We start from the raw sequence: 27308 nt of genomic DNA on the forward strand, positions 1-27308 counted from the left end.
AGGTCATTGAGGGCATAACCGATGACTGTGATAGCGATATTCGTGGTAATTATAATTTATAAATTAATATTTATATTGTTTACTTGTCTGCTCCAAAATTGTTTCTCTTACGTTCATGTTTTACAAAATTGGATTCTGTTAACGGAATCTTGATTGTACAATTTCTGGTTTACCGTTCCTTTAAAATAGATTTATGAATTACATTACTTCTCTCTGTATCTATTTTTTTAAAGTTCCAGTGAACGAAAAATAAAGCATTCATGATGGAGCATGAAAAACATTTTCTATTATCTAATATACTCCAATTTGTTTTCCTATTGCTTAATGTATTTTAAAAAATAAGGCCTACATGGCACAGTAAAATGAAACCCAAATGTTTGATTTTGAAAGGGCATGCAATTTTAACCCACCTTTTTTTTGTTTTTTTTCATTATCTAAATTGCTTTATTTTGTATATATTCTTTGTTGAATAACATATATTGATATTGAAATACTCGGTAGCTGCTATTTCTTCAACAAAGGAGAACTAACGAATGAAGCAAATTAGATAATAGTAGTAAATAGTAATTTCTTTTTTAATGTATTCTCTATTGGAATCATTTGAGAAAGATGTTTTTAGAGACCTTTTAATTTGTGTATATTAAAGCAATATACAAATCATAGGTAGAAAATGTTATAATGGGAGTACATTTAACTTTTAATTAGCATTTCATAAATTGCACATAAACTTTTAATTTTATTGATTGTATTAATTTCAATTTGTATTTACTAACTCCTAGGTGGTTCAGTTAGAGCGTCAACCACTGCATCTGTCCATACCCCATCTACCTCTTCATCAGAGAGACCACGTCCTTCAACTTCTCAGCCTCTGAACGTAAGACAACAACAACATGGGCAATATTTACGGTCAACTACAAATACCAGCCACAGCCTATCGTCTGCAGATACTATTCCAGATGTAAGGAGCAGTACACCAGATACAGCTGTTGGAAGAAGCTCTGGTATGTATCTTTAAACCACTTATATATACACCTTCTAAATTTTTGTTTATAAATTAGATATTAATGTTTATTTTTAATTTTTACAGCAGATGTTGGACGTCTCTTCAGAGCCATGGTGACCGAATCAGCACCACTTTTCGATGGTAAGTTACTTTTTTAAAGTAAATATAGGATGACAAGACAAATAATTTTGTTAGAAACAAAATTTAACTTTTTAAACTTTGATAGTTATTCAAACTGTAATACTGTGAGATGGATGTATTTTATATGCAAACAGTTGTAGTAAGGAAGGCATTTAATCTTATTGTAAGATTCCAACATGACAGTATAACATGACACTATACATTTCTCTTGTATAGTCACCTCTCTAACCATTAATGTTGGAATACATTTCGATCTGCATCTTTTTTTTTAGATTAATGCTAAATTGTTTTTTTTTTTTTTAGATATCGCTGAGGAGGATGATTAATCAAGAGAGGTGATTCTGAATCTTGTTCCAGTTCCAGCACCAGAGGGTAGATCGCCAGAAAGTGGAATCCTGACTCCTGACCTAACACAGATGGCACAAGATCAGGATTTGGATATACATGAGCCTGTTATAAACCCCCGTAGTGATGAGGAAAATACAAATTCACCACCTGATCATGGAGTTCAAGCACAGGGAATTGAACCATTGGAACAACCACAAGCTATTGTCCAAGAGCAGGCACCTTTGGAAGATGCAGGTCTTAACGAAATGTTAAATCTTGCCAGAGGATATAGAGCAGACAGTAGACAAGTCCAGGAAATTTTGTCTGGACATTTAGAAAGATTTGACACTTATAACCAGCAACGGTTGGAACTGGACCGTGAAATCTTTAACTGGCAAAGAGAAATGGACAGGGAAAGGAACCTACATATAAACAGGGCCTTGACAATAGCTGAAAACAACATGCGAATGGCTCAAAATACTATGCAAACTTTGTTAGAATTAATTAGAGATAGACATCAGAGCCAAGAGTCGCCAGATCCAAAAAGACCACGGTTTAATTAGTGCATTGTTATGGACAATTTTAAAGTTATTATTATTGTTTTTTGTTGATGAAGAATATATTGTTATTTGTACATAGTTTTATTAAAGTTTATCCTGTTTTTATTTAATTTTCTTTTTTCTTTTTTAAATTTAGTTGAAATCATTTAAAGGTTTAAAATGTATTGTACACACAGACAAATCTAAGTGAAACAATAATAATTTTTATTACATCCAAAATATTAACAAAATTGAATCACAATGGCATTATAAAAAAAAAGTGCTCACGGCCAATACAGTATTTTTTTGGGTTTTGAATAAACTTTTTAACATACCAAAATATGAAAATTTTAGTGGCCTCAAATAAAAAAATAAAAAATTTTTTTTTATTTAAAATGCAATCATTGATTATCTGTTTTCCACAACATAAGTATTGTAGAGATTCTGAACCTGTGTATTTAAATTCTTTATAGTATCCATTATTTGTTTAATATCTTCACAGACAGAGGATTGAACTTGTGATACAACTGGTAAACTGGAATCTAGAGAAGGGACAAAAATTAGAAATTAAATTAAGGATTATGAGAACATGTTTAAAATAAAAACAGATTATTAATAAGCAGGTAACAAAATTGTATTACCATTTTGGTTAGAGGCGGTATTATCCATATATGTACTTGTCTGTGTAGATTTAGAAACCATAGATATGTCCCAGTCGTTATCAATATCAGAAATATTGGTTGAGTTTTTCTCACTACTTGCATCTGAAATATATATTAAAAAATCGAGGTATATATTTTGGTATTGATTTGACTATAAGCTATAATATAGTAAATCAAAAAATTAATAAACAATTACCTAGTTGAATTGAGGGTGAAGTGAATGACATCCTTTCAGGAGCATTATTTGCTTCATTGTCACTATCTATGAAAGATTAATAAGGAATTCTATATAAAAAATTGTAAGTTGAAAAATGCTAATGGTACAAAATATAAGAAAAATACCTTCTGTAGAAGATATTTGTATTATTGTTGTGAACCTTGTTTTCTTCTTTTTCATCACTCTTTTATTGGTTTCTGTAAATTACACAACAAGCTAATCATGATTAAATTTAACAGTTGTATAACTATAGATATGTAAACCATGGTTCTATTGTACCTTGAGGTGTATGAACGACAGTTAGGCGCCTGACACCTCTTTTCTGTGGGGACAATTGTCTGTCAAGCAAAGACAGTGGCAAGGGTGGGGATCTAGCCTCACTTCTAGGTGTCAAATTTAGAATAGGCCTTACATAACGTGGAGGAGGAGCACCACAAATATTTTCTTTCTTCTTATCTGAAATAGAAAATTTGTACATATGTTTGTTTAAAGTTTCTTAGTTTTAAAATGTGTTATATAATAAAGTTTTCAATTTTCGTGTGTTAGAATGTTTATAGTGTTTCAATTTGTTTTAAATTAGAATGGACATGAAAGTGATATGGTACACCTATTTATTCTTTCAGTTCTCATATTGATGATGAACTTTGCATAGAATTTATAATGTAAAAGAATAACTAAATTATATACCAGTAAGAAACAGTATGGACATGAAAGTGATCACTAGGGTACACTGAAACCTAATTATAATTTCAGATCTCATATTGATCATGAACTTTGCATAGAATTTATAATGTAAAAGAATAACTAAATTATATACCAGTAAGAAACAGTATGGACATGAAAGTGATCACTATGGTACACTGAAACCTAATTATAATTTCAGTTCTCATATTGATGATGAACTTTGCATAGAATTTATAATTTAAAAGAATAACAATTTGATAAACTTACATGTCCTTAAAAGGCTCCTAATAGATTGGTAATATAGTGGTTCTCGACGTTTAACATCACTGTATCGTCTCAAACATTGAAGCCTGGTCCTTTTAATTTTTGATACACGATACATTCTGCGTATCATTTCATAAATAGTTTTGTCCCTTTCATCTTGAATGACCCCCCGGACACCCCCTAAGCGTTTGGGAAAATATCTATCCATTACATACACTAGAATTATCATTTCCCCAGATGTGAAAGGTGCAATTCTCTTCATCCTCCCTGGTCCCATAGCAACTTTCTAGATGGGTGTGTCAAATCCCAAAATGTTCTCAATATCGCGTTATTTACTGTCTCTATGCAACATTATTGTATATTTGCTAAATTGTTAGAATTCTTTGGATACAATTATAAAAAAGTTGTATTATTTATTGCCATTCTCAAATAATGATAAATGTAAATGAAGTTTGATGTATATATTTTATTGTGTAATATAGTTATCAATAGTGTAGTGTAGGTTTTTTTGTTATGTAGGACAGTCATATAATTATAGATCTTTAAGATTATTTGGTTTATATAGTTATTGTGCAATATGTTGGTTTTAAGTAAAAATTAAAGTTTTATTAAAAAACAATATCCAATGTCACCGTTTATTATAATTTGTTAACTTATAAAAATAAAAAATCACACAAGTATATGATGAAAAAAAAAAGATTTTATTCAGAAAGTGAAAATTTAGTTTTTTATTCAAAAGACCAAAATATAGAAGTCCTGTGATTACAATCTTTTGATGAAATCAATCCTTAAAATAGTTCTCTGCGACATAATTTTTGGCATTAATGGCCTGTCTTGTTGGTGCATCATTACAGATGACCTCAGGGAAGTTCTCAAATGATATTTCTTCTTCATCATCAATTTCAATTCCTCTTCTTATTGCAATGTTATGGAGAATGCAGCATACAAGAATAATTTTTGCAACCTTCTCGGGAGCATACTGCATGACACCACCTGAGTGGTCAAGACAACGAAAGCGCATTTTTAACAATCCAAATGCTATCTCGATGATTCCTCGGGTGGATCTGTGTGCCTCGTTAAATTTCACCTCACATCTTCTTCGAGGATTGTTATAGGGTGTGAATAACCATTCTCTACTGAAATAACCAGCGTCCCCTATGACATTTTTTTAAAAGTATTAACATTTCAAAGATGATAAAGACGATAATTTCAATGAGAATTAACTATGTTTTTTAGTTAAATCTATCATCACAATGCATGACATAAACTACGTTTGACAATTATAATAATACTGTAACATAACATCACATAATATAATTACCTAACAGCCATCCTTCAGGCATCTCTCCCTCCTCAAACTTCCGATATAACCCAGACTGACGCAAGATATACGAATCATGGAAGGATCCAGGGAAGTTGGAACGGACACTGATTATTTTCATGTTATGGTCACACACCATCTGAACATTGAGGGAATGGTACTGTTTTCTGTTCCGGAAAACTTCCTCACGTTCTCGGGATGGTTTGACTGCAACATGGGTGCAATCGATGGCTCCAAGTACATTGGGCATTCTGGCCATTCTATAAAAATTAGACTTCACAGATTGCCACTCTTCTGGAGTCGCTGGAAGGCACACGTACCTTGGAAAGATGACCATCAAAGCATCAATAACTTTTGTTAGGTGCCTCGAAAAAGCAGACTGGCTGATGCCAATTATAACGCTAGACACAGCTTGGAATGAACCGGTGGCAAAAAAGTGTAAGGCTGCCAACAGTTTTAATAGTCCGGGTATGGCTTGTGAACGCGCTGTCATAGGTTCCAGGTATTCTGCTATTTCATAGTAAAGTTCCATAATAGCTTCTCTGTCCAAACGGAATCTCTGGATAATCTCTTGATCAGAAATGCTTTCCAAACCCATACGTGGAAGGAAAACTCTAGGGACTCTGATTCTTCTACCTCTCCTTCTTTGCAAGTTGTCAACCGGTGCCTGTATAGCCCTTCTTCCTCGTAATTGAATTAATCGGAAAAGAAACATGTGTAAAAGTGTCTCCATCTTCATTCAGTGATCCAAAAACCAATAATGCTACAATAGTAGTCTAGTCCTTTCACTTAAGTACTTCTACCTGGCGTCAGGTTGAGACGCCCTATAGATTTCTATTGTATTCGCTACCTAAATGGTCGCGAAGCAAATCACGCGAAGTTAGAGTGAAAGTTGGAGCGGACGGATTAGTTGTAACATTCATAATTTCCGATTACAGCGAATTTACGTGCGATCGAACATGTAGTAAGTGGAAAAAGGCTTCGGAACGATCAGTTGCGTAAAATTACGATCGCTGATGAAAATAGTGGTTTTTCGACCAGATCGCAGATTGGTACATACGAGAAGCAGATCGTGAGCGAATTTTGACTCGGAAATACAGACGGACGGTCACTTCGAAGCTTAGTACATTGCGCCCAAAGGGTGAAAATAAATCATTTGAGTATATTGCAATGCTTTTGTACTAGACATAAATAAACATTTTACATTACAATCTTAAGATGTTTGCTGCCTTGTAGTTTATTGGCATTTTTTAGTTCTAAATAGAGAATATTACTGTCAATCAACCTATTTTTAAAAGCATCTTCAAAATAGAAGTGGTTTGAAAAAGTGCTAAAAGACTCAAACACTTGTTTGTTTCTCCAGTCATGGGATGGCCTGGGGCATATATCTAAAAATAATGAATTCACAACTTTACAAGCATGTTCATGTTCTATCTATTTCCAAGTATATATGTTAAATATAATATAACACAGTATTTCTGCACTTGATACTTAAAAGTGTATAGATTAGCCCTTCTTTATTACCAGTTGGAATGCAGGATTTTCCATCTTCTCCCAGTACATAACCCGGGTACAAGAACAAGTCACAGTCTTGTCTACTACTTTGCAGTATTGTTCACAGTCACCATTATTTAAGGTGCACAATTGTAGTTTAACTGAAAAAAAACACAAACTGTTAAACTTGCACGGTCATGCTTCATTGTGGTAAGATTCATTAGGTTATAGCTTTCCCTGATAATACATCATCACTATGGGGCCTATTTATTATGTGTCTGTCCGACAAGATCTGATCAGTGGATCATGTCCGACAGACATCGCTGAATGTGGAGAGCAATACGCTCTCCGCATTCAGCATTGCACCAGCAGCTCTTGTGAACTGCTTGTGCAACGCCGCCCCCTGCAGATTCACGCCCAATCGGTTTGCTAGCAGGGGGGTGTCAATCAACTCGATCGTATTTGATCAGGTTGAATTGCAGCGATGTCTGTCCGCCTCCTCAGAGCAGGCAGACAAGGTTATGGAACAGCAGTCTTTAGACCACTGCTTCATAACTGGCGTTTCTGGCGAGCCTGCAGGCTCACCAGAAACACAGGCCCTCCAGCTCCATACAGAGCCTGATAAATGGGCCCCTGAGCTGTAGTAAAAATAAAATCAGTACATTGCTGTTGTATTTACATATTTCCTTTTTATTTATTGACATAACTCAAAACCCATGAATGTATTGAATATGTATAGGACAATTATACATTTGCAAAATTAAGATATACTATACATTACTTTCTAACACACATTAAAGGGACATGAAACACAAAACCTTTTTTTCATGATTCAGATAGAGAATACATTTTAAAAAAGTTTCCAATTTTCTTCTATTATCAAATTTGCTTAATTCTCTTGTTATCCTTTGTTGAATAAATATCTAGAATAGGTAGCGTGCACGTGTCTGGGGCACTACATCCACAGGAAATAGTGCTGCCATCTAGTGTTCTTGCTAATGTATAACACTGTTGCAAAACTGCTGCCATATAGTACTGCTGACACGTGCACACTCCTGAACGAACTTTCCTGCTTTTCAACAAAGGATACAAAGAAAACAAAGACAATTTGATAATAGAAGTAAATTGGAAAGTTGTTTAAAATGGTTTGTTCTATCTGAATCATGAAAGAAAAATGTTGGGTTTTATGTCCCTTTAAGTTCAAAATATCGTTATGGCCTGAAACATTGTCCTATTGTGCTTTTTGTAGCCTTTTGTAAGGGTACTATTAAGAAATGGCAATTCCATACCATGTAAGTGCTGTATCTATGAGTTCCTTTTGTACATAGAAATGCTCACGTAATATTTTCTAGTCAGTTTTTTATAGTTATGCTGCATTATTTTCAAGTGATTTAGCCTAAAGGTAACATGTTCCTTTAAAAGGTGCATGAAACCCAATTTTTTTTTGTGTGTGTGTGATTCAGAAAGAGCATAACATTTTAAACAACTTTACAATTTACATCTATTATCAAATGTGTTTCATTCTATTAGTATCCTTTGTTGAAGGAGCAGCAATGCACTACTGGAAGCTAGCTGAACACACTAGATGAGCCAATGACAAGAGCAGATAGCTCCCAGTAGCGCACTGCTTCTCCTGAGCCTACTTAGGTGTAATTTTCAATAAAGGATACCAGGAGAACAAAGCAAATTAGATAATACAAGTAAATTAGAATATTGCATGCTCTATATATGCCTTTGATTGATGCTCCGTGTTGACTGAATGCTGTGCATCATATATTGTGAATTATGGTAGTTACAGTTCTTCCCCAGTGCAGAAAGGTAATGTTTAAAGGACCAGTCAATACAGTAGATTTGCATAATTAACCAATGCATGATACAAAGACAATGCAATAGCACTTAGTCTGAACTTCAAATAAGAAGTAGATTTAAAAAAAAAAAAAAATATTGCAAAGTTATGTCTATTTCCACTCCCCCTGTATCATGTGACAGCCATCAGCCAATGACAAATGCATATACGTAGATGCTGTGTATTCTTGCACATGCTCAGTAGGAGCTGGTGACTCAAAAGTGTAAATATAAAAAGACTGTGCACATTTTGTTAATGGAAGTAAATTAGAAAGATGTTTAAAATTGCGTGCTCTATCTGAATCATGAAGTTTAATTTTGACTTGAGTGTCCCTTTAAGTATTGAGACATTGGCTCAGGACAGTACTACAACTTCCAGAATTCTAATCCGGTTGGGTCATGTTACTAATGAGTATGCACAACATTATTATAGTATTGAGAACTTGCTCTTTCCATGTATTATAGAACTCCCATTGGCAGACAGTTTACTCACACCTGCTAACATCTGCAATATAGGAATCAGATATTTCCTGTTATCCTGACATTGTAAAGTTCAGTTTACCTTTGTGTTAGTTGTGTTTTGCTAACCAATCAGAAAGCTGAACTTATGGCCTCACCATTGCTAACAATATTTACTATTAGATTGCCTAGATCAGTGATGGTTAGCCTTGGCACCCCAGATGTTTTGAAACTACATTTCCCATAATGCTTAGGCACTCTGCAGTCTAGTTAAGCATCTTGGGAAATGTAGATCTGAAACACCAGGGGTGTCGATGTTAGCCATTACTGGCCTAGATGGATTACATGAAAATAATTCAACTTACCTATTTCACAGATTTTGCCATCAAAACCAGGGTTGCAAAGACATGTGTATTCACCAACCCCATCTTTACATGACCCACCATAAAGACAAGGATTTGAATTACACTGGTCACCATCTACAAAGAAACAAACACAATTCTCAATCATTTCTACACTGGAACATGTTTAACTATATATATATATAGTAATGTGTTTTTATGTGTCATATATTTTGGAAAAAAAAGTAAATTACATTTAAAAAGGAAATTGTGTTCATGATTTCATGTTTACTATTAGTAAACTTCCACTAACTGCCAGATACCTCCCTGCCATGCTTTCCAGTTGTCTGACTCTCAGGACATATTTTGTCAGCTCTTGTGTATGATCCTCTTAAAGATTACCAGTGAGCCTTCTGGAATTCTCTCTTGGTTGTTTCAGCTAGGCCCTTCCCCTGCCTATAGTACTGGGCTGGCTAGGACTGGCACCTGTATATAGTACCTGCAAATCCTGGCATCTGTCTGTTCTACCTCTTGGACATGTCATCTGTCAATTGCATCTGCTTTGCCTACAACTTGCCTATAATGCCTTCTGGGCCTGTTACCCGTCTATAGTACCTGCTAGACCTGCAACTTGTCTATACTACATACTAGATCTGCCACTTACCTATAGTTCCTGCTAAGCTTGGAACTTCCTAATAGTACCTACTAGGCCTGTAACCAACCTACAGTACTTTCTGTGCTTGCCATTAGCCTAGAGTACCTGCTGAACCTACTACATGCTAATAGCTTCTACAAAGTATGATATTTTTCTACAATGCCTGCTTGGCCTGCCACCTACTATAGTACTTGCTAGGTGTGCCTACCCGTAGTATCATGCTGGGCTTGCCACTTGAGTGTAGTAGCAGCTGAGATTGCCACATGCCTATTGAACCTGCTAGGCATGCTACCTGCCTATAATAACTGATGAGGTGGCTACTTACCTAAATTACCTGACAGGCTTGCCATTATAAATGGTACCTTCTAGAACTGCCACCTACCTATAATACCTGCTAAGCCTGCCACTTGCCTATAGTACCTGTTAGCCCTGCCACCTACCTATAGTAACTGCTGAGGTAACTCCTTATCTATAGTACCTACTAAGCCTGCCAACTGCTTTTATTACCTGCTCGTTGTCTATAACACCTGCTGGCCCTGACACATGCCTATAGTACCTGCTAGACCTGTATCCTAGCTATTGAACCTTCAGGGTTGCCACTTACCTAGAGTACCTCATAGGCCTCCTACCTGCCTTTAGTACTTGCTACATGTACCAGCCTATAGTATCTGTAGAGCTTGCCACATGTACATCGAAAAGGGGGAGTAGTTCAGTCTAATTTGTTAAGAAATTAAATTTGAAAAATACATAAATTATTTTTCATAGATACATAAACAACAACATAATTTGTAGCTATTTGTCATCTCCGGTAACCACTGCCTTTATATTCTTACTTTGATTTTTATTATGAAAATCATTATCTGGACTGTGCTGGTGTAGTAAACTATAAGACTATTGGATAAATAGTAGTTTCTTACCAAAATACTTGCTCCAAAATTCTTTCTGTTGATAGAAAGAAAAGAAGTTATAAACAGAAATACAGCTTAGAATAATGATTCCCAAACCTGTCCTCATGATACAGCAAAAGGCTCTATTTGAGAATATAGTGATTAAACAGGGATTTTTATATCTTGATAGTGATAGCCATAATATATATATATATATAATATAATAATAATTTATAATTTAGCGCCTTGCTGAAAATGGGGTTGAAGAGGCTATTTAAATTTTAAAACAAAATGATAGTGGATAGAGCCTGTATGGCTTTGAACGCCCTTAAAGGGACAGTTTACTCAAAATTGCTCTCCCCTTTAATTTGATCACAATGATCCACTTTACCTGCTGGTGTGTATTACATTATTTACAAGTATTTCCATTACCCTTATATTGGCATTGGAAGTTTATTTATCCTGTGGTATCCCCACCCATCCTGAAAGTGTTTGACCTCAAGGCCAAGCTGTGTAAACACAGCCAGTAGAAGAAATTACACTCCCAGTGGGTTATAGAAGATATAAGGTAATGAAATGTTAATTTTCCATTGTTCTCTCCAAGTATTGGTTTATGGACAGATATAGAAGCAGATATATGTGCACAATGTGATAAAGTAATGAGATCTGATTATACCTACAAGCTCAACCCATTTTATTAGGTTGTGGCTTCAAAACACAAAACCAGCTAATTCATATACACAAATAAGCCTTAAAAAAGCAAATCTCATACATTTTATACTCTGCAGCTGGTAAAAAAAGTTATTGGAAACACATTAAGGGAAAAACAATCTTATAGTATACTGTCCCTTTAAGGCTCTGGTAAGGATGAGAAATATAATTTGTAAATACATTTGGTTAACATTGGGGAGTGTTTTCTTGCCTGTTTCTTCCTCTCCTTTTGAAGGATGGCACTGTATGAGATTATACAATTTCAGTCAGTAGTAGTCATGCTAGGCTTTGTGAGACTGTGGGTTTCACCCCAGCATGAGCTTGTATGTACAGCAAGTGCTGTTGAAGTACATTTATATCCTCTAGATGTGGAAGGTATCTGCACTGCATCAATTAACAGAGAAAAGGAAGAGTGATTTCCTTCCAGGATGCTGGGAGGGACAAAATACACTAGGTGGTGCCCCTCCCCGCAGGTAGCCAGAGCAAGCTCTATCTGTATCCTGATGCCCCTGTCTTGGGCACAGCATGGGGGCTCTGTCACAAATCTTGGTTGTTGGTTGTGAACGCCCAGACTAGGCCTTTAATCCCCATGAATATTAAATGAGTTTACTAAACTATATAAGACTTGCTTTTAATGGCTAAATCAGGTTTTTATATCTATTATATAGAGGTCTATGACATTTTCCGCCATTGGAAACAGTGGTAGGTATTTTAACCATACAGATTTGCAACAACAATACAAATAATAGTTTATGTATTTTTTGCCTTAAAGGAACATAAAGTAACAATCTGAAACACACAGTAGTACAGTGAATTTAACAAAATCTTCAACCTAGTTAAAGTCAATGCTAAATGTTGCATCTGTCGTAAAATTACAGTTTCAGTTTGGTGAGATACTGCAGTTAAAACAAAAAAGGCATTTACATCACTCATGCACAGAAAAAAAAGCTTTGTGTTTACCTAAAAATTCAGTATAATTTTTTTAAAAATATATCTGAGAACCCCAAATTCTGCATTCTTTAGAATGGTATGGGCAAATAATGTAAAAATACTAAAGGTACAGTGAAACATGACATTAATTACCACTGCAAGTCTCAACATGCAACCAATTCTTTTTTTTCCCCTGGACTCACGATTTAATTAACAGCTGTGAATCTATTTACCAGACTCTCTTTGCTATAAGATATGCTGAGAATGTTTTCAAAGCTAATCAGAAAGCCCCTTCTACTTCATTTAAAGTAATTGCTGCATCTAAAAGAAAGCATTTTAAGTATATAATAATTGTTATTGTACTAAAACCGATGTTACTGTAATGAGAACAAAGTCAGGTCTTCTTTTTATGCTTACAAGAAGTGTTAAAGGGATATGAAACCCCAACATTTTCTTTTGTAAAATAGACAGAACAATGAGAACATACCATTTAAAAAAAATTTGCTTAGTTCCCATGATATTCTTTGTTGAAGAGATACCTAGGTAGGTATCTGGAGCACTACAGGACAGGAAATAGTGCTCTTGCAAATGGATAACATTCTTGCAAAATAGTCCTTCAGACACGTGTACGCTCCTGAGCTTACCACCCTGCTTTTTAACAAAAGATACCATGAGAATGAAGAAAACTAGATAATAGAAGTAAATTAGTAAGTTATTTAAAATTGTATGCTCGTTCTGTACCAGGAAAGAAAAATGTTGAAGTTTCATATTCCTTTAATATCAATTAATAGAGCTGGGGACGTTTTGCTTATCAGCAACCGAGATTCCTTCTATCACAGTTTCTACCTTAGGGATTAATGTCCTTTTAACTAAGATTTTTTTTTACTGGAAATCATAAATGATGTAAATCATTCTAATAAATAAATGCTAATATTTGTGATACAGTCCTATTGTATTTGTTCCTGTATCAGTCGCACCATCATTTCATTTAGTGTGCAATGTTTTTGTAACTGAAACCAAATGCCCAAAAACAAGATAAATATTCTTACAGTTTTTTCATCATTCTCAAAGATCTCCCGAGCTTCCTCATAGGAACAGGTTTCCTCATTACATTCCCTTTCCTGGTTTCCTTTTTTCAGTTCTTCAAACAGTGAGTTTGCGCGCTTCGTACGCCTTAACAAACTGTTTGCATTTTCAGGCTTTAAAAATACTACAAAATGAAGAGAAGAAGAACAGCAAGTTCTGTCATATAGTTTCATGATGAAAAACGCGCTATATATGAGCTTTAATCATTGCTAGATTACAGAAGCCCTTTGGCTTTTCTGTACAGGGGGACAATGCATGCGGAAGAAAGTGCTTGAAGCATTACATTTTTACATGGCAAGGGTGAAATAGTTATTTGTAATTTAGAATTCAACTGATACTGAGAAGCCAGACACACACTTTTTAGAACACATGAAGGGACATTTGTATATAGATGATTTTAAATAATCCGAAAAGCTAAGAACCTTAAAGGAAACCCGAAAATTTTCTTTCGTGATTCAGATAGAGCATGCAATTTTAAGCAACTTTCTAATTTACTCCTATTATCAATTTTTCTTCATTCTCTTGCTATCTTTATATGAAAAATAAGGCATCTAAGCTTTTTTCTTGGTTCAGTACTGTGGACAGCAGTTTTTGATTGGTGGATCAATTTATCCACCAATTAGCAAGGACAACCTAGGTTGTTCACCAAAAATGGGCCGGCATCTAAACTTACATTCTTGCATTTCAAATAAAAATACCAAGAGAATAAAGAACATTTGATAATAGGAATAAATTAGAAAGTTGCTTAAAATTTCATGATCTATCTGAATCACAAAAGAAAAAATTTGGGTTCAGTATCCCTTTAATAAAATTTGAGGAGATGTTATTCCCTGGCTCTCAGGATGTGTATCCTCCTCCTGTATCATGTGACAGCCATCAGCCAATCACAAATGCATATACATATATTCTGTGAAGTCTTGCACATGCTCAGTAGGAGCTGGGGACTCAAAACATGTAAATATAAAAAGATTGTGCATATTTTGTTAATGGAAGTAAATTGGAAAGTTGTTTAAAATTACATACATTTCTGTTCCCTGTCCAGGGGAAACTTAGTTCCACCTGCAAAAATAGTGCAGGAACTCTGTTCCCATGCGTTCCCACTGGACTTGACCCCTGGTCTAAGAGGAGTAGATCTGCTTTCTCCTATGTGAGTGCTGGCTCAGATTTTGCTCTTTGCAAATAATAAGGTACTGTTAAAATAAGGGGCCGTGTCACACCATTTGCCATGAGCCCAGTGAGGTCTTGTTACACCCCTGCTTTAGAATAACACATCATAACATTATTCTAAAACACATTTGCATCTTGTTTTCTGCAATAGTTTTTCAATAGCCAAACTCCACCCACCACTTACCTTATTTTGAGGAACCAATCCGGGCTTGGCAAGGCAAGCCACTGTCATAATGCTAGTATATAATGCATTGCTTTGCAGTTTTTATCAGTTAAATCCAATAATGGAAAATATGTAGCAAGGTTAGCCTTGATCATTCTGCAGCGTTCTTTTACAGGGACAGGAAACCGTAACATTTTCATATGATTTTAATCAACTTTCCAATTTACTTATATTATCAAATTTGCTTCATTCTCTTGTAATCCTTTGCTGAAGGAATATTGGAAGCTATCTGAACAAATCAAGTCATCCAATCACCAGTGACAAATGTTTGCAGGCATCAATCAGCAGCTAGCTCCCACTAGTGTAGGATATGTGCATATTCTTTTTTAACGAGGGATAATAAGAGAACAAAGCACATTTGAAAATAGAAGTGAATTTAAAAGTGTCTTAAAATTACATGCTCTATCTGAAACATATTTGCAATATACATATATTATCAAAAATGCTTCTAGTAAAAGTTATTGTTTTAGTGTTAACATTTTTCTTTGCACGTGCATGTGAAGCATAGCTAGATATTGTCACTGCACCCACATTTTAAATACTGCCGCTTCTCAGATTATCACTGTGGCTTGAATATGTCAGCAATTAACAAATTTAATCATTACCAGATTGTACAATCACCTTAGGCTCTCTGAGCATGTACTGTGTTTAAAATGCTGGTGCACGTTGCATATGTAAATACTCTTTTAAAACAGCTATAGCTTTTATTAGAAGCATTTTTGCTAATGCATGTATATTACAAAAATGCTTCTGTTCAATACTGAAATGCATCCATGTGGTTTCCAATTTTGGCTGGAATATCCCTTTAAGTAATCTGACAACTGATTGATAATGCAAAAATATTTTTTTCTGAACTTCATACTATTTTTATTGATAATTGTTGCATGCAAAGGAGCATTCTATTGGACAATATGCTGATTTTCTTAGAATCTTTTTCTTTCTTTTAAGTGTTTAAAATGTGAAAAGTGGTTAATTAAGTCAAATTTGCACTCCTGTGCACTACAGGTGGAGATACAGCTTGCGAGCCAATTAACAGCAGGCATACTTGCGTATTCTCCAGTCACTAGCCTTCTCTTCATCTGGAGAATGAGGCAATTCCAAGAATTGTGTTTGTGACTGTGTTTGAAGAACGTAATGGGACATTAAAGTACATTTTTATTTATGTGTTAGTTACTGCATCAAGGTCAGACCTGCATACAAAACAACTGTTTAGAAGCATTGAAAACATGGAATTTTTTGGGAAAATATGCATTATTTATCAGTCCCAGAACACACTCCAGTAAGAGACAGATATACATTAGCTCCTGTCCCTTTAAGCACTTAATTAACAAAGTAAATGTGTTTAACAATAAAAAGCACTAGGGAAATGCAACTATATTTTTAGCACTAAAATATGCCTTCAAATAATTCTTTTGAATAATCATTTGTGACAATATTTTCTAAACTAATGAACTTCTGTGAAATACAGATTTTCTTTGTAATATATTGTTGCATAAATTAATCTGCTGCACTTTTTCTTATTTGAGTTTCAGAAAGCATTACTGAGATAAAAAAAGGGACAGTCTACTCCAGAATTGTTATTGTTTAAAAAGATAGATAATCACTTTATTACCCATTCCCCAGTTTTGCATAACTAACACTGTTATATTAATATACTTTTTATCTCTGTGATTACCTTGTATCTAAGCCTTTGCAGACTGCCCCCTTATTTCAGTTGTTTTGTCAGACTTGCATTTAGCCAATCAGTGCCCTCTCACTTGTAAATCCACGGGTGTATATAAGAACAAAAACAATATATAAACTTGCTTAAATCACAATATAAGAAATAATAAAATACAAAAACAAATGTGATAGTGCACAAAAAAGGATAAAAGTCCCAGGTAATCACGGTGGTAATGCTCAGCAGGTGAACCTCAGAGATAAAAGAAAAAACACATATAGTTAAGCTCTGTGGTTAAAGGGACAGTTTACTCAAAAAATTTCTCCCCTTTAATTTGTTCCCAATGATCCACTTTACCTGCTGGAGTGTATTAAATTGTTTACAAGTAGCTCCTTTACCCTTATATTGGCATTTGAAATTGTTAATTTAGCATGTGGTATCCCCACCTATTCTGAAAGTTTGTGGCCGCAGGTCCCAGCTATAGATAAGCTTTGTAAACACAGCCAGCAGAAGAAATTACACTCCCAGTGTGATAAAGCAGAGATAAGGTAATACAATGTTGATTTTCCATTGTTCTCTCAAAGTACTGGTGATTGTTTTAAGGACAGATATAAGATAAAGAAGCAGGTATATGTGCACAATGTGATACAGTAATGAGATCTGATTATACCTACAAGCTCAACCCATTTTATTAGGTTGTGGCTTCAAAACACAAAATCGGAGCTTTAATATTCACAAATAAACCTTAAAAAGCAAATTTTCATACATTTTTTACTCTGCAGTTGGTAAAAAAAGCAATTGTAAACACATTAAGGGAAAAACTATTTTACAGTATACTGTCCCTTTAAGTGAAATATTTGCAGAACCAGAAACGGTACTCACATTGTCTAGAGCTTCAATATCAAGCTCTAGATACACAGGCACAGGAAGACACAAGGCTCCGCCCCTTTTGTGACGTCACTACGCTCTGACGTAAGATTCGAAAATCTCAGCTTGGCTTTTTCGAGGATGACTTCAAGATGGTCCTGGTGACCTTTTATAGTTGTAGCTCCACTTCTGATTGGGTCCTGAGTTCTAATACAGGTGTTTAGACAGAGTCCTGTATAGGAGCTTCCTGTGCCTGTATATCTAGAGCTTGATATTGAAGCTCTAGACAATGTGAGTACCGTTTCTGGTTCTGCAAATATTTCACTTAACCACAGAACTTAACTATATGTGTTTTTTCTTTTATCTCTGAGGTTCACCTGCTGAGCATTACCACCGTGATTACCTGGGACATTTATCCTTTTTAGTGCACTATCACATTTGATTAATAGTGCTATTTTATTTCAATTACATTAATCTATTTTGATTAAATTATGTTATGGGGAATTATATTTTGCCATAATAAATTAAAGTTACATTTAGTACAAAATATGTCCTAACTGCATCTACAACTAGGAGCAAGTATTGGTAAAACCACAATTTAAAGATTTTTGGGGTCATAAATCTCAACTCCAAATTAGATTATGGGAACCTAAACCATTATGCCACACATCATACCAGGTACAGATAGCAAAACAAGGTAGCTCCCAATATCTATACATTTAAAAAATATCAACTATGTACAATCAGTGCTTTATAATAAACGTTCCTAAATGTAATAACTGCATTTATTTAATCAAGTAGATTATAAATATTTTCTAGTAAAGATGCATGTATGAGCAGATTACATTTTTGGGGAATTAAATGCACCAGTCTAAATCATTTCAGAAAAAAATATGTATTACTAAATAGAGCTAAATTACTACCTTATCTTTTTTCCATTATCTGGTTTGGTAAAACGTGTAAGTAGCTCTGTTTTTTGTAATAAATCAAGGTTCTCTAATTCAAGTACAAAATCAGTTTACCAGCACATAAACACTAACAGACAAAGCAATATGACAATACAAGAGGATATATTATGCATGAGCTGCTTAAACCGTAGCACAACATAAGAGTCGTGCACAAGCACCACTGGATCTATATTCTTACCCTCTTTCTCAGCAGGCTGAAGGAAGACTGCAGGTAAACTAGTTAGAACGGCACAGAGTATCAGGAAGGTCCGGACAGCCATGGTGCTATAGGGATGAATGCTGTTTTCTCATTCCCTCCAGGGTGGCTAATCTGCAGACAAAAAGAAGTCAAGAGTTCAAGCAGCAGCTTGCAAGGGAAATAAGGGAATTCCTGCTTCTACAGCCAATTACTGGAACAGAACCTTCACAGCCCTTTAATCTACATCTAAATGGAAACAAAGTCTCTTTTAAATAATAAAAAAAAGACTGTATAGGAAGCAACAAGTGCAGTTTAGGATTGGATTTTGGCCATCAATTTTATTTGTTTCCGTTACTCAACATGTTCCCATGTCCAGGCTTGTTTCAGTATTTGCTTAGCTTTCGTCATATCAAGAGGTCAAAGAACAGGTTGCATGGTAATACGAAGGCATAGTGTCCACGCAGATTTCCCTGTTGTTTTGGGGTTTACCGTTATTCTATTTAAAGGGACACTGAGCCCAATTTTTTTCTTTCGTGATTCAGATAGAGCATGCAATTTTAAGCAACTTCCTAATTTACTCTGATTATCAATTTTTCATCATTCTCTTGCTATCTTTATTTGAAAAAGAAGGCATCTAGGCTTTTTTTTTTTGTTCAGGTCTCTGGACAGCACTTTTTATTGGTGGGTGAATTTATCCACCAATCTGCAAGAACAACCCAGGTTGTTCACCAAAAATGGTCCGTCATCTAAACTTACATGCTTGCATTTCAAATAAAGATACCAAGAGAATGAAGAAAATTTGATAATAGGAGTAAATTAGAAAGTTGCTTAAAATTCCATGCTCTATCTGAATCATGAAAGAAAACATTGGGTTCAGTGTCCCTTTAAGAACACACACACTTATATATAGATGATATATATTACACATGCTAAAACTTTAAAGTCACATTTTATTTTTTTATAACATTTAAAAGTGCAACATAAAGTTAGGATTAATTTAATGTTATATTTGTTGAAGCTGTAAAAACGTGTTTATTTTTACTAGATCTAGGAAAGGAAAGTTCCCTTACATTCCCCTAGGTGGCACTGGTTGGCTAAAATAGTTAAAGGGATATTAAATACTAAATAAACGCTAAATAGAATAATGCATAAAGAAAAGATTAGTCTCTGAATAACATGTAGATGTATTTTTAAAAATGTCAGTTGTTTATATATTGACAAAATAAGTGTAAAGTGTTAGTGTCTATAAATTAATGGCAGCTGCCATGTTGTAACTTAGGGACAATTAGGGACAGTTATAAATAAAGTGTGCAGCCAATGGCTGTGTGGAATATTCAATTTCTAACATCCTGCACAGTGTTGTTTAAAACTATCCTCAGATCATATACAAATAGTTGCCATCTACATCTCTATTTCCTTTTATATATTACATTAAATGTGACCACACTTACCTCTCTAGAGTTTCAACATTAGCAGGAAACCGCTGCAAAATGCCCTAGGCCAACTCTCCCAGACAAGGAGACTATTAGCCCTGACTTTGACCCTAAGATGTTCACTTTCCTCACAAAAGGAGGTAGGGACCCCAGGAAACATATTGATAAAACCCTTAGATCAGCCCAAGAGTAATTATTAGATATTTCTGGGCCTCTCACACAAATTTTACAATTGGCTGACCAGTCGGCCCTTTCTTCTGAAGCCCTAGAACCTCATCAATTTTGAGAATGGGACAAAAAGCTATCTGCTTCTTGGGCAACCCCAATGTAGCCCTATCAAACGATATAGGACAGCCCTATTGAGGCTTGATACCAAACTGGCTAAAATTGCTCACACTGAAGGGGACTCTTCTGCAAAACGTTTACAATTCAGCGATTCCTTTATTAAATAACTAAATATGTTGCCACTTTTACCTCATTGGATAGGGACAAAACTAGTGATTGTTGAGTCTTGTACGCCAATTTTTTTTTTGCTAAGGATGGGTGGTACAGGGGCTCCTTCCAGCAGACTTACCCAGACTCCTTCAGATCCAGACCTATGCCACAGATTAGACCACTCTTTCCACTCAGAGCAAGGACTTACAAAGCAAGAGGTGCCCAACGCCAAGTCCCACTGCAACCTCCCAGATCTAATCAAGATGAGTCATTCTTTATTCCAGTTTGTTTCTCCTCAAAAATCAGCGGGCAGACTAGCTCTCTATTTATCGACTTGCCAATCGATTACAATAGAAGCTTGGGTCTTACAGACAGAACAGGGCTTCCAAATAGACTTTGTTCAATTCCCTTCTCAACTGCATCCCCACAACCAATTACCATTTCTGTCTCTTATGTATAACCTTTTAGATTCAGAGTTACAACAACTCTTTTACAAAGGAGCTATAGAATAGGCCATGCACCCCAGCCTTATCAGCAACCTGTTGATAGTCAAAAAGAAGGACCGAGGGTCTCGTCCAGTCATAAATCTCAGTGACCTAAATTATTTCCTTGTCTACCGACATTTCAAAATGGAAGGAATACATCTGCTGAGAGATACTCCTCAGATAGGCATCAGTCCTACAGACATTTTCTCCAGTTCTTATGAAACAGGGAACTATTGCAATTCACTTGCCATCTCTTAGGCCTCAGTTTAGCCCCTTGGTGCTTCACCAAGCTCATGAAGCATGTGGCAGCTTTCTTACCTTCTCAGGGGATACACCTATATAATTTATTTGGATGATCTTCTCCTTCTGGCACTTGACAAATCTTTTCTATCTGAATCATGATAGTGTATTTTGGACTAGACTGTCCTTTTAACAGAAGGTCAGATTCCACTCCAACAACTTGCCAGGATCATAAGTGTTTTGTCCCTGTCTATTCAGGCAATATTCCTACCGGGCTATGCAGAGACTTGAGAACTCCTCACTATACCACAATCCCTCTTATTCACAAACAATTTTTCTCTCTCCGCAGGTGAGAAGGGGGATGCCAAAGTGAGTTCACAACATGGAGGCATGGAATGGCCGAGCCATCTTTGGTTCTTTACCAGGTTATATTATAGATTCAGACACCAGCCTGTTGGGTTGGTGAGCCTCTTACAATTTCCAATCATTAGGGGCAGATGAACTGTAGAGGAGTCCACACTTCATATCAGTTGTCTAGAGTTAGTTGCTGGCTCCTTCCATCCGCTTGTTCACAGATTCTTTGGTCAATTATTTTGTCCTTCTCTATATGGACAACATATCGGTGGTACAATCCATAAACAAACTCAGTGGCACCAGATCACTGACCCTTTCAAATTTGAAGAAGAAAAATGTACTAATATATTTTTTATTTTTTTTTAAAACAAGATCTCAATGGTAGCAGAATACCTACAAGCGCAGTTCAATGGACTGGTGTTCCAAGTAATTGACAGATGCAAGTGACTGGAGATTACACAGGCACATATTCCTTCTCATTTGTAAACTCAGGGGTTCTCTTTTCCTGGACTTGTTCGCTTCTCGACCAATGGATGTTTTTCTCTGGATTTGGCCTCAGACTGGGGCTTATGCCTTTCCCCACTCTCCATGATAGCCAGAACTCTCTTCCATATCTGCAAACTTCAGGTTTAAATAGTCATTATTACTCCATTCTGGCTATCCCAACCATGGTTTCCAGCCCTGTTAGAGCTGTCAATCCATTCCCCCATCCAACTTCCAAATTTCCATCTCTCCTCATGGATCCCTACAGGCATCCCCATCCCTTGCTGATAGCCAACAATCTACTGCTTCTGGCTTGCATGATTTATGGGCTTCCTGGGATTTCTCAGGACTTTCAACAATGGCTCACGGCCTCCTTCGGTACTCTTGGGCCCCAGGAACTAGAAGATCTTACCTTTCGGCCTGGCTTGTCTGGCTTCACTGGTGTATGGAGGAACACTACAATCCCTATAGCCTATAGCCTCTCCTATAATGGTGGCACATTTCCTTGCCTCTTTGTTTGAACATGGTAAAGCATACTGAACAATACATTTATTTTGTCATCAATTGTGAGAAATTAGACTCTGGTTTCCCTCGGCTTCCATATACGAACACTTATAGGGTGGTAACTTGGTGTTTGAGGTATTTAGGAATTGGCTGGCAAACAACCATCTATCCCTCAAATAGCAGTCAGCCATGTTAGCCACACTCTTGTGCCTAATTTTATTTCATAGGGTATCCAATGTTCAGGCATTGGACATAGACAGTTTATTTTTTTCCACTTCGGGGGTACAATTTTCTATTAACAGATGTACTAAGACTTTTTCCTCAGCCATCTCATATCCTTATTTTTATGAGGAACCTTATCTCTATGTGGCATCTTGCCTTAAGGAATGTTCCTCTAGGATGTCTCACCTACACTCCTCTCGGTCAAGCCCTCTTCTTATCTCATATGTTCAAGCTTTTCTTCTCCAGCCATAGCCCATTGGGTACACTGGGTTATGTCCTTATCTCAAGTACATCTCTATTTTGGCATCTCTATTTTGGCTCCCACTCTCTACAGGGTTGCTCTCTCCAAGACCTTTACTAGCAGCTTTTCGTAAACTTTCTTAAAATCTATTTTCGTGCTGCTCTCTCTTTGCTAGATGCAAGCTTTCAAAAAGCAAAAAAAGGAGTATCCTGTCTTGCAATAAAATGAAGATTATGATAGCCTTGGTTACTCTATAGCCAAAATGTAATTAAATGCCGGAGGCAAGAGTTTTGTCCACCCCTTTCCCTCCCTTATGCAGTTAGTATTATTGTGTGCTTCACGCTTTTATATATAAGATGTTATGTTGTTTCTTATTTCTTTTCTAGTGTGAACTCATCTTCTGATGCAATCTACTAATATTTTGAGAAGTTACATCTTAATCTAGTTCTAGTTTCTGTTCATGGAGGTTCAAGTCGGAACTGTTGTCTTCAAGTTCTGTTAACAGTGGTCTCCTAGCATGGTGCCTTGGCCATCTTCAGAGTTTAAGACTGTAGGGCTGACTGTTCTACAATGTTTCTGCCACAGTTTGCGTAAAGAAAGAGGAAGTTGGGGCTTTTGTGTGTGTGTATACATATATATATATATATAAACCCTTAGTGGTGTGCAGCATGTTATTTTGTTTCTTTTTCTAGTGAGTGTACTGTTGGAGATTTAAGTAAAGAAAGTAAAGAAAAATGTTCCCCTCCTGTCTTTAATACATTTGTTACTATAGAGTCACCAAGGCTTTCATCATCTTCATTGCAACAGCTAATTTTCACAGGATGTATTAACAGCTGTATCACAATAAAATAGCTTTTAGTGATATCACAATCTTTGAGTGTCTCCAAATAGTAGTGGCTCTTTACTACTTGTGACAATGACCAGTCTGGTGAAAAGCTTTTGATCCAAGCCTCAATAGAACTAGTACCTATATGATATATGTACTAATATTACCACCTGGTAATATTACCCCAATAAACTTTCACAACAATCATGGACTTGATAGCATCCCCAGACCTGCTTAGCATACCTAGCCCACTATGGATTCCCCAAAGGAATTTACCCTATATAATTATTAATGATTGCTTTACAAAACGAAAGGATAGAGAAGCTGATGAAAGACATTGCATTGTGGCTGATATACTACGGTAAGGCCAGGGCCTCCACTAGAATTTTTGGGGCCCCTTACTAGACCTTTGTCAGGGGTTCCCTCCCCTCTTTGAGCTGTGCAATTTTAGGCAAGTGACTACAATGTGCACACATTATTCTTGAGTGTAATCAAACTGTAAAACAGAAATACACACATAAACTCAGACATACTTAAACACACTCACAGACATTGACAAACTCTGACACACACAGATACACTCCCAAACACAGAATAGTTGAAGTAACAATGAACACAGAGGAAAATTTGTGTGGGCGAACCTATAAAGTATATTCAATATATATATATATATATATATATATATATATATATATATATATATATATATATCCTAACCATAGCACTGTCACCTACAATCCAGAGTGTCCGACTCCTAAACATAAAAATTTGTGGAAAATCTAGGAGCCAGTTATATTCAGTAGATACAGAGTATCTCTTTCATATCCATATAAAAGGTTTTGACTCTGTGGTGTCATAAGATAGGCGTTGCCAGTGGATAAGGCAGTGCCAATTTTATATATTTTTATATGTGAAGTGGCATATAATCTGTTATATCTGAGATAAATTCTATTAGTTCTGGATAACTTTTTCTGTTGATTATGGTTTGAGAGTATGATCAAAATCATGTTTGTTTAGAGCAGGGGTGTCAAACTTGCGGCCCGCGGGCCTCATGCGGCCCTCAACCTAATTTTGTGCGGCCCACGCCACCTCCATGAAAAATATTAATTATAATATGCTTATTACTTAAAGAGCGAGTGCGCTTACTATTAGGGATGCACATACATTAAAACATACGTTATTAAAAAGAAAAAGACAGATAAGTGCATAATGATTTCTTTAACACATGCAGTTCATTACTATGGTAGCACTGATTTCCCACATCATTTCTGTCCATTCCTTTCCATCATTTTCTCTTTAACTAAAATCACATACTTTATATATATTTCTATGTATTTATTTTATATTATGTACAACAGGTATGTCTATCACTATTATAAACTGTGGGTCGCAGGTGGAGCGTGTGTCTCACCTTCTTAAAAGCATTAGAGCACATTTCCTCAAGCCAGAGTAAGTTAATTAGGAGTTACAGAACACAATCTTTTGAAATGTATACAGTTATAGCAAATGCCACTGTACTGTTTAGCAATGACAAGATATGTAGGTAGTGTGCGGCCCACGTGAGTTGTACTTGTATGGAAAATGGCCCGCGACTAAAATGAGTTTGACACCACTGGTTTAGAGTATCATTCTTTCTTGCATAAAGTTTGTTATAGTGATACATATTTTAAGTCAATTGATGTAAACTAATTACTGTTCATTTATTTGTTTATTTTCATTGTGAATTACTATACTAAAAGGGTCCACATTGAACTTGCATAGTGTTAAAATGGTTTTGTTTGTGTAACAATGCTGTTCTTTTAAATTCTAATCTGCAATATTCTTAAAGGATTAAATGCCCTATTTTTCTTGAGTGGCTGACCATAACATATAAAAAAGTAATAAATTAATAATTTAGCTTAACAGATGAATGTAATAACTTTTGGTCAATAAAAAGACTCAACATGGTAGGTGGTTGAAAGACCCGTGGGTCGTATTTCTTAATGCCCAGCAATGGGAACTGATAAACGACAGGCAAACACAGGTGGTGGTAATCGGGGCCTAGATAACTAATTATATAACCCCTACTAGAAAATGGACAGGGGACACTGCTGCAGACCAAAAGGCGGAGATACTCTACACAACTTTTTCTTAGGGAGTTCTCGGCCTGTCGTAACCAGTCAGAGCACCCCCAAGCTACCGAGCCTGGGGCGTCACCCTGACTGCAATGGTCGTCACTCAAACCTCCTTACAGCCTGCAGCCATGATCCTGACCACCCACCAGACTAGGGTGTCATCAATAAAAACTCCAAACCAGTAGGTCCAGCATCAACTTGTCGAACAGCATGTCAATAACTGGGGAGCTCAAGCGACCGTCCTTGGACTTAAGGAAGTAGTTCGAGTAATCCTCTTCCTTCCTCAGACACCTAGTCTCATAGAGAGACACAAAATAATCGATTGCCGCATTTACAATAAAAACATAACATTGTACAACAGGGATGGGAGGGTGGGCAAAGAACTTCCAGGAATCCATAGGAACAAAGAGGAAGTGGACTCCCTACAAATCCCATATATAAGGTAAGTAAACCCCTCTCAACACAATGCAACATTGTAACAATACACACACAGCAGCAGCACTTTCTCAACCAGGCCTTAACCCTTAGCTACACTCCAGGCTAGTCGCCCTGCACTTTCTTAAGGAATTAAATGCCCTACTTTTCTTGAGTGGCTGACCATAACATATAAATAAGTAATAACTTAATAACTTAGCTTAACTGCTGAACGCAATAATTTTTGGTCAATAAAGACTCAACACGGTAGGTGGGTGAAAGACCCGTGGGTCGTATTTATTAATGCCCAGCAATGGGAACTGGTAAACGACAGGCAAACACGGGTGGCAATCGGGGCCTAGATAACTATATAACCCCTTCTAGAAAATGGACAGGGGACACTGCTGCAGACCAAAAGGCAGAGATACTCTACACAACTTTTTCTTAGGGAGTTCTCGGCCTGTCGCAACCAGTCAGAGCACCACCATGCTACCGAGCCTGGCACATCACCCTGACTGCAATGGCCGTCACTCAAACCTCCTTACAGCCTGCAGTCGTGATCCTGACCACCCGCCACAAGAGACAGACCTGCAAATTAAATGGTCCGGACTCTTGCCGCCACTACACTACAACCTTAGGAGTAACACCTGCCTGATATTCTAAAGGAATAGGTCAACTCCTGCCGGTTCTAAATGAACCCCATCCTGCCTGTATAAACCCTTATGGGCTGCTGAAATGTTCCCATGCTCTATTATAAAACCCTCGAAAGAACCCTTGCTTCCTCAAGTCCCTGTTGATCATTTTCCAGAGTTGAAAAGCTGCCTTATGACACAGCATGTGTCTCCACCACAACCTAGGGATCACATTCGACCACCCGATTCATACACCTGGAAACCAGAGTTTAAACTGCCGCAGATCTGCCTGCATT

The 27308-nt window shown here is 36.3% G+C and overlaps 1 protein-coding gene and 1 long non-coding RNA gene across 2 annotated transcripts in view; one reads left to right on the forward strand and one right to left on the reverse strand.

Moving 5' to 3' along the window:
* The window catches only part of F10 (coagulation factor X), a 51541-nt gene extending 32629 nt beyond the window's left edge, over positions 1 to 18912 (reverse strand). The window contains 6 exon segments of the mRNA XM_053707772.1: positions 6683 to 6727; positions 6730 to 6813; positions 9322 to 9435; positions 10870 to 10894; positions 13530 to 13690; positions 18630 to 18912. Coding sequence (XP_053563747.1) covers positions 6683 to 6727; positions 6730 to 6813; positions 9322 to 9435; positions 10870 to 10894; positions 13530 to 13690; positions 18630 to 18711 — 511 coding nt within the window. The 5' untranslated portion in view covers positions 18712 to 18912.
* LOC128654089 (uncharacterized) lies at positions 854 to 1458 on the forward strand. Its single transcript, XR_008401421.1, has 3 exons — positions 854 to 1001; positions 1088 to 1144; positions 1448 to 1458. It is a non-coding gene; the product is annotated as an uncharacterized LOC128654089 (long non-coding RNA).
* Positions 18913 to 27308: the final 8396 nt, after the last annotated feature.

Source organism: Bombina bombina, chromosome 3, assembly GCF_027579735.1.
Source record: "Bombina bombina isolate aBomBom1 chromosome 3, aBomBom1.pri, whole genome shotgun sequence".
Lineage (NCBI taxonomy): Eukaryota > Metazoa > Chordata > Amphibia > Anura > Bombinatoridae > Bombina > Bombina bombina.